This window comes from Cupressus sempervirens, chromosome 7, assembly GCF_028749045.1.
Source record: "Cupressus sempervirens isolate cs-2001-9-10 chromosome 7, ASM2874904v1, whole genome shotgun sequence".
Lineage (NCBI taxonomy): Eukaryota > Viridiplantae > Streptophyta > Pinopsida > Cupressales > Cupressaceae > Cupressus > Cupressus sempervirens.
In genome coordinates, this window is record NC_143124.1 from 67,132,006 (window position 1) to 67,140,264 (window position 8,259).

The 8,259-nt window shown below is 31.1% G+C and overlaps 1 protein-coding gene across 1 annotated transcript; it reads left to right on the top strand.

The window, feature by feature from the left end:
- The first annotated feature begins 3,849 nt into the window (after positions 1-3,849).
- LOC149545514 (protein LATERAL BRANCHING OXIDOREDUCTASE 1-like) lies at positions 3,850-6,140 on the top strand. The gene is made up of 4 exons (XM_089794130.1): positions 3,850-4,131; positions 4,235-4,482; positions 5,380-5,707; positions 5,783-6,140. The coding sequence occupies exons 1-4, from the start codon at positions 3,853-3,855 to the stop codon at positions 6,032-6,034; spliced, it is 1,107 nt and encodes a 368-aa protein (XP_089650256.1). The 5' UTR covers positions 3,850-3,852; the 3' UTR covers positions 6,035-6,140.
- The last annotated feature ends 2,119 nt before the right edge of the window (positions 6,141-8,259 follow it).

Genomic DNA, 8,259 nt, shown 5'->3' on the forward strand with positions numbered 1-8,259 from the left:
TTTATAGTATTGTGATAAGAATAATATTATGTAAACGTAAACATTTAAAATAGAAAGGAATCTTTGGATACAAGTACATTACAAAAATGCTTATATTATAAATATTGTAGAGTAAGTAACTTTGTTGAATTGTTCATATTTACTAAAATTCTGTATTTCAATCTACATTTTGATATCATCTAAATTTCCTAAAATTCCACATTTATGTATTTATTAAAGTTTAAAATATATTTTATAAATGTTAGAAATAGAGGAATATTTAGGTATATTTTTATATTTAGTAAAATTCTATGTTGTTATTAATTGATTTATTGCATTCTTTATCATGTAAGAATTACTATATATGCTCTTACCTTTTTAATAACTTATTACTTTTGGGAATACATTAAAATTACATTGTATTTTTTCTAAAATATGAGATTAATAACACAATACATGCAAAAATATATTTTTTGTTTTCATAAAAACATAATTTAGTAGATACAAAAAATGTGTGTTGGACACTACAAAAAAATTTAGTGCATGGAGCATTATGACTTTTCTTCACATTAGACTTCATTTAAATATCTCATAAACCCATCCCTGATTAACTCAGAGTCCCCTTGTTCATATTGCTCATCATAAAATAACTCTTTATAGAAGCCTCCAAAAGCAGCAAATATGTCAACTGTTCCATAGAATGATTCTTTTATTTCTTGAATGTAAGTCACATCATCCCCTTCAATTGCATGTGCATTTGAGGCAATGACTTTAAGTCTTTCAGTCAGCTGTTTACACAAATTCATAATTTCTGTTCCCAATTTTTGGACCTCTATTTGATTGAAATTGTTTGAATTGACACTTGATACTGAAGGACTGGAAATTGATTTATAAGTCTTTGCGGAATCCTCAAAAGTGGTATTTGTTATTTCTATAATTTCAACATCTTCACCATTTTCTAGATCTCAGATTTCAGCATTTTGTATTCTATTGATAGGATTCTCCATGACCTAAGACATATAATGAAAGCAAGAAAAATAATGATTTAACAACAATAAATGAATTAACTTTCTATTCAATTATATTTAATATTTAAATTTTAATATTAAAAATATTGACTTACATAAAAATAAAATTCTGAAGCAATACATTCTATATAATATATCAAAAAATAGTTTGAATAAATTTATGACATAAATGTGCAACAAATATTCATGAATAATTTTTAGTAGGGCTTAAATCTTTGCATAAAAACTTTACAATACAAACATGATATTCACTAACTTAAATGTAAAAAATAAGAAAAGTGCATCTAAAATGAAAGATGAAGTTTAAGTTATAGGCGTACCTAATCAAATCGTAATGGCTAGTGAAATTTGTTGAAGATACTGAAATTGTTGAGAACTGATTACTTTGAATGGTATAGATGAAAATATTTGATGTTATGAATTTGAAGAAAAGTATGAAATAAAAATATATATATTAGTATTAAAAAAAAACATTAAAATGTGAAATAGAAGAAACTTGCAATAAAGAAATTACTAATTTTTAAAAAACTAATAGTGATTATTAATGACATTAATTTAAAACACAAAAATATTAATTTTACTTATTAATACACTTACTCTTTTTAAATCAATCTACTACTAACAACATTCTAAACTACTAATTTATCCATATACAAAACACAATCAAATAATGACAAAAGTTGGACAATAATGAGAAGCTCGACGCCTCTACAGGGAGGTTTCATTTTCTCAAGAACATCAAGGAGTGGGTGACATTGCAGACAATTGTTAGCAAGTAGGTAAAAGTGATTGCTTTGAGTCAATCCTTTGCATGCAATGCTTTGAGTGAATCCTGCATTGGGATCCGATGCCTTTGTTGATTTATTGGATGGATAAGCAATGTCTCTATCTTGGTTTGGTAATTTGGGGATGAATGCGCTTACTCAACCAATGTTATGCGATGTTATCGTATATAGATAGGGGAGGCAATAGATAGTGCAGACCCTAGAGAATCTATAAAGAAAGGGGTTGCTTCAATCATGCATGCTCGGGATAGATATATACTATACAGTGGGGGCCGCCAGGTCTCTATAGTCTATTTGAAAATTTATAAAACAAAAATGCTAGAAACTTACATTTAAAAGCTTAATCTATATAGTTTAGTCTGAAAACTGAAGGATGCATATGGACGTCTGTGTCTGATAAACAAAATTTGTAAACTGTAAAAACCTAATAGCAATGAAGCATACCTGTGAAAAACTTTGATGATGAAAGCTGAGCAATCTTTGCTTCTAAATCTGAGAAATGACCATGGGAAAACCCATATATATAGAAGCTTGGCGAATTCTTCTTTGTCGCTTCATTAGCTACCATAATGGACAATGCAAAATTTATTTACAATTGATGCATTAACAGAGCCGTAACGTTCGAAACGTCTCTTTCTTTTGCTAGTGTAACGTATGTTCCGGGTAGAAGGTAAAAACCAAAAAGGCAATAAAAGATATTACAATCTGTTCAATACAAAACTATAAAACTATATAAAACATATTACAGTAACATTCATATAAAACTATAAAACTATATAAAATATATTAAGGTAACGTTCGTTGCTGTCAGCCAAATCATTTATTCATCAATTGAACGATATATTATCAGTCTTGAGTTGGCTACTGCTCTAGTAGGATATTCATAGACATTCAAATAATATATTGGGTGCCAGCTCTTTTTACCGCTCCTCCCACAACCCCACGCAGACGATCACCAAATACACACTGGTATACGCTTTTCTCATCTCTAAAAATGCTTGAAAAAGCACTGGGTGCCCTTTGTCCTTCACCAGTCTTCCGGTGACTCGCATCACAACAGTTGCGTTGGAGGGCATCCTCAATTCTGCCTGGAAAGTGCCGCCAAGGACAGCGTCCGATCGGAATTTGGGCATAGTAATTTGATTTGTTCGTCAGTTACAGCTATAACAATGGAGGCGACAACTGGTATAGAATCTGAACCAATTCTTTTTTCTTACGACAGTTCTTTTGGATGACCTCCTATAGATGGGTGTATGCCATTGTAGTTTTACGCCTCTCGGCGTAATGAGAATTCTAACCAAAAATAAAACATCTATAAAATAATCATAAATATAGAATAGTTAGAATGAATAACATACAAATACATTATACTCTTGAACGTGCGCATCAAAAATCTATAACAATCCTAACATATGTGATTTAACTTTTAATTTGTTTCTACCAATGGTGATTTAATCTGATCTAATTTAAACAATAACATATCGAAAAATGAATTCATTCTTAATCGCTCTCAATCATTATGTGAGTTCACTTGCTTTCAATGTTCTTATTTTAAAATATATCTTTGATATGAATTTTTTTTTAATATAAGTAGTTTTTTCACGAATAAATAACTGTGACATTTTTTTGGCTAGCTAGAAATGATAGCTATAGGACAATGATTGCATATGTATACCTCAAGTTAGAATATGATTGTTTTGTCGTGACAAACAAATACATTATTATATTTAAAATATATAAAATCCCAAAGGAAAAGAATATTTGGAGAAGTATATTTAAATTAGAATACATCCAAATACTAAGAAAGCATAACAGCAAGAGGATCTTTGGAAAACTCTACGACATTATACGTGAAATATAATGATTGCAAAACACCAACCAACCAAACACTAACAAACAAAAACGGCATAAGGATCGTCAAGGAAGGAACGTTGAAAGAATCTCCGAAACACAAAATTACTAAATAATTACAATATTAGATAGCAATTTAGAGTTGTTTCTCATCGCCTGCAATATAATTCTGATGCGTTTCCTTTGGCAAGTGACAAACTATCAAAGCGATGGCGTCCCATGCTTGTGAATCTTTCAGTAGTCCAAGTTGGGGTAACAATTTTGTTGCTGTAGAGAGTGTGCAGGAGCTCGCAGTTAAGAACTCCAATGAGGTTCCTCAGAGATATATAAGATCAGAAGAAGAGAGGCCATCTTCAACACCACTTCCTTATGTCTTGAAAGTCCCTGTAATCGACATGGAAAGGCTTCTCTTGCCTTCTGATAATAAGGAAAGACAGAAGGAGATGGACATTCTTTCAGAGGCCTGCGTAGACTGGGGCTTCTTTCAGGTATATATATCATGAAATTCATTTAGAATACATAGTTAAAACCCACATAGATTTTTGATGAATTGATTTGTAGTTTTGCTGAAGATGCAGTACTGATCTTCAGGTTGTGAATCATGGAATTCCGCATTCTTTGATAGATCGGATAAGAGGAGTGGCTAATGAGTTCTTTAGCCTTTCCTTAGAAGAGAAGAAAAAGTATGCCCCACAAGGAGGAGATATTCAAGGCTATGGTAATGTGTTTGTGGTTGATGAAGATCAAAAGTTGGACTGGGGTGACTTGATGGGTTTGGCACTCATGCCTCAAAATCTCGTCAACTTAACTCTTTGGCCAACCACACCATCAGACTTCAGGTACTGGGTTCGTAAACTCACCTAGAAAGGTGTTAGTTTGGTGGCTTTCAATATTATATAGTTACCATGAATTCTAGTTACAGCCAATTTTATTGGGGTCTGTTTATATTGCTTCCTCAGGCCTTGACATTAAGAGAAGTCATCCATGTCATCTAGGTATGCTTAGTCTCTGAGGTGGGTCAAGTCAGTCAATAGCTTAATCCTATCCTTGGCCCCAATCTTGAGATGGGTTCGAGCCCCCTGCCAATCCGATCACTAGCGCACCTTTGCAACACTAAGCCAAGACCATGCTTGTAGGAAATGGTTTTACATTTTAAATTCCTATTTAATGGGTTTTTTTATAGTGATTAATATAAATTGTTTTAGTTAATTATTTGAATTACCATCTGATGATTTTTTATTTCGGATTATAGAAATATATTACAGAATGTTATCAGTCAAGTGGTAAGCATGGCTCAAATGATTCTTAATCGATTTGTTGAAAACATATAATTAAAGAGAGATTATTTTGAAGAAGAGGTTGGAGAGGATCACGTGATCTAGTGTGAAGGTCAAGACATCATTCAAAATAAGGTGTCCTAACAATTTTTCTTCAAGATGAAAAAAAAAAAGGCCTACAAGTTCAAAAGAACAATAAATAAATTTTTATCCAACCCATTCCTTATGCACTTGTTGTTAATACTCGTGACTTAATAGAGGTACCTGGTATGCAAGTTTTGATATTCATCACACCACTTAAGTGGAAACAATGACTCAAATGTTTCTTGATTTATTCACTTCAATGATACACTTGAAGAGTGATTATTTCAATGAAATTTTTTTATGATAATTTATAATACAATCTTTTTTATTAATAATTTGAGCCACCAACTAATGAGTTTTTAATATGTGGTTTAGGAGTACGTTACAAAGTTACACTACTGAAGTGGAAAGGGTGGCTCAGATGATCCTTAGTCTATTTGCGGAAAACTTAAAATTAAAAAGTGATTATTTTGAACAAATGTTTGGGGATGATCATATGATGACAGTAAGGATGAATTTATATCCACCTTGTTCCAGGCCTGAACTAGTACTGGGGTTAAGCCCTCATTCAGATGGAAGTGGCATAACACTTTTACTCCAAGATGACCAAATAGAAGGCCTTCAAGTTTGCAAGAATAATGAGTGGATTCCTATCAAACCTATTTCCTATGCACTTGTCATTAATATTGGTGACCTAATAGAGGTAAATGATATTTAAGTTTTGGAAGTTGATTTAATTTTATAATATATCTTATTAAGAATTTTAATTTCAATATAGGTGATGACAAATGGAATATACAAGAGTATAGAACATCGAGTAGTAACAAACAAAGTGGAGGAAAGATTATCAATTGCTATGTTTTATTATCTGGGTTTAGATGATGAAGTGGCTCCTGCAAACAATCTTTTGGATGAAGAACACCCTTCCTTATATAGGAAGTTCAAGCACCAAGATTATATTCACTATTACATGAGTAAAGAACTCAATGGGAAAAAGTCATTAGGTAACTTTTCCAAAATATGTAAATAATATTCAAGAGTGCTAGTTAGTGTAATAATCATCATGTGTGTAGAAAAGAAATTAATGTGATATCATAGTTGGATTAGATGGCTTTTAGATTGATATACAAGATTACAAAGGAAAATAATAATTCCATGATCTATTTCCTTGTAGTTTTCAAGTATTCTATTTTTAATGCAATATAAGATGGTTTTATTTACATGAAGCAATAAATGCTATCATGAATATGAGAAAAAGACATGTTGCTAGAGTGCATATGAGTTATTTCTTCCCTCAAGTTTTCTATCTATGCATACTATGTTTGGTAACATCCAATGAAAAACATATATCACTTGCTTTCATAACATTATGCCAAAATATTGATCATTCGCAAAAACAAAACATTTATTAATATTTTCTAATTTGATTCTATGTATTAGTGATATTTTCATTACCAAATCAAGAGTTTTAACTTATGAATAATAGTAATATATTATAAATTTAGTAATTATCCTTGGTTTGTGTCATAGAGTGTTGGGTTTCATGGTTGATCCTTAATTTTTTTTTCAATAAATATTTTAATTATGTTTTTAAAATATTTTGCATTATTTTGTATACTTATGTTTATTCCTCATTAACAACATTGATGATTCCAACCTTTTATGTTGATGATTAAAATCCATTTTTTAATTATTAATCTCCATTAAATAAATAATAAGAGAACATTGACCATGTTAATCTACTAGAAACATACTATAGTTTATGGCTAGTATTCTTTCATAAGGTTTATATCCTAAGTCCTAATTTCCTCTCATATAATCTTCCCTTTGAATGAATAGATTTTCAAATTGCAAATCAGAGAAGTGGAGAAGGGGGGAGTCTTTTGAATTTAATGTAGCATCAACATGTTTTATTAAAAATCATTTTTTTTAGTATATTGAACAAATGACCTTTTTCTATTTTTTTATCTAGGATTTGATTACTCTCTACAATTATTTTTGTGGGAACCTTACTACGTGAGGAGAAAAACATTAATGTCACCTCTTGTATCACCTTCTAGCATGATAACAAGCAATCATTTCAAGTCACACTAAAAGATAACTAAAGAAGGGTACTCCCCTTAATAACACAAACACATAATAAAAATACACAAATAATAGCAAGTTGCAAGAACATAAAATTGACTTCTTTTTATTTCCAAAAGTAAGGAATTAAAAATTTAACCAAGAAAATGTCTAAAGCCACATGTTTATTTTCCATACAATATGCTATGAGCAAGAGCCACCACCAACATCCCCAAACTATCCTAGGCAACCCTACGGGCCTTCTTTATATAGATAATTTTCCATTGCCCAAGAAGGCTTTAGAAATTTAACCCTAGACCTTGAGGCAAACAAACCATAAAATATTATTATTATTTGTATTTGATTAAATTAGAGTAGGTCCCAATAACTTTTAAAACTCAAATAAAATTTTTGAGAAAGTTATTTTTTTCTCATTTCTGGTGGCGTGACTTTCACATACCATACCACATTGTCAGTTGCTCCAATTGAATATTATGACCCCATTTTGGAAATGCCACAAACTACTCTAAAACACTTAACTATTCCAAGCTCCATTTAGTTGAGGTTTGAACCCCTTTTTAGAGCCTTTTTAATTAAGCTCAATGTGTTTATACCTTGCAACCAGTACTAATTTGTTTTTCAATTTAAGTTCATAAAAAGACTTGATCTTACAATGAACTTTATTGGCATGATGATATATCTAGAATGAACCTCTAGGGAAGAAATTAGAACAATATAATCTTAAATTAAAAACTTACTAAAAATATTAAGATAACAAAAAACAACTCTACATGAAGAGAACCCTTTTTGAAAAAAATAAAACTAACATATTTTTGGGTGATGCAGGATTGCCCCTTAAACCAAGGATGCTCATGTATCATACATCTAGGGTATTTTGAGAAGTGATCTTGTCACATCTTAGATGTTAAAATTAAAACCAAGATAACCTCCTTCCTTGTTAATTATTAGCCATTTTAGCCCCCCTCCTTTTACTCCCTTGTTGCCATCATTGGTATCCGATTATAGATATGTGCTCATGGTGCCAAGGTTTGCACTATGTACTAAAATGGCCAAAACCCAACTAAAACCCTAGTTATCCCCTTCAATCATATAATTTTATATTGCCTTTTTGAAGGGTCAAATTACCCATGTGTCACTTAGTTTGGGTCCCCTTGCTAGGTTCATTCACTC

Excerpts from the sequence above, each read along its gene's own strand:
- LOC149545514 (XM_089794130.1), top strand. The coding sequence starts at position 3,853 with ATGGCGTCCCATGCTTGTGAATCTTTCAGTAGTCCAAGTTGGGGTAAC. Across the intron at positions 4,132-4,234 it reads TAGACTGGGGCTTCTTTCAG|GTTGTGAATCATGGAATTCC; the intron begins GTATATATATCA and ends ACTGATCTTCAG. Across the intron at positions 4,483-5,379 it reads ACCACACCATCAGACTTCAG|GAGTACGTTACAAAGTTACA; the intron begins GTACTGGGTTCG and ends TATGTGGTTTAG.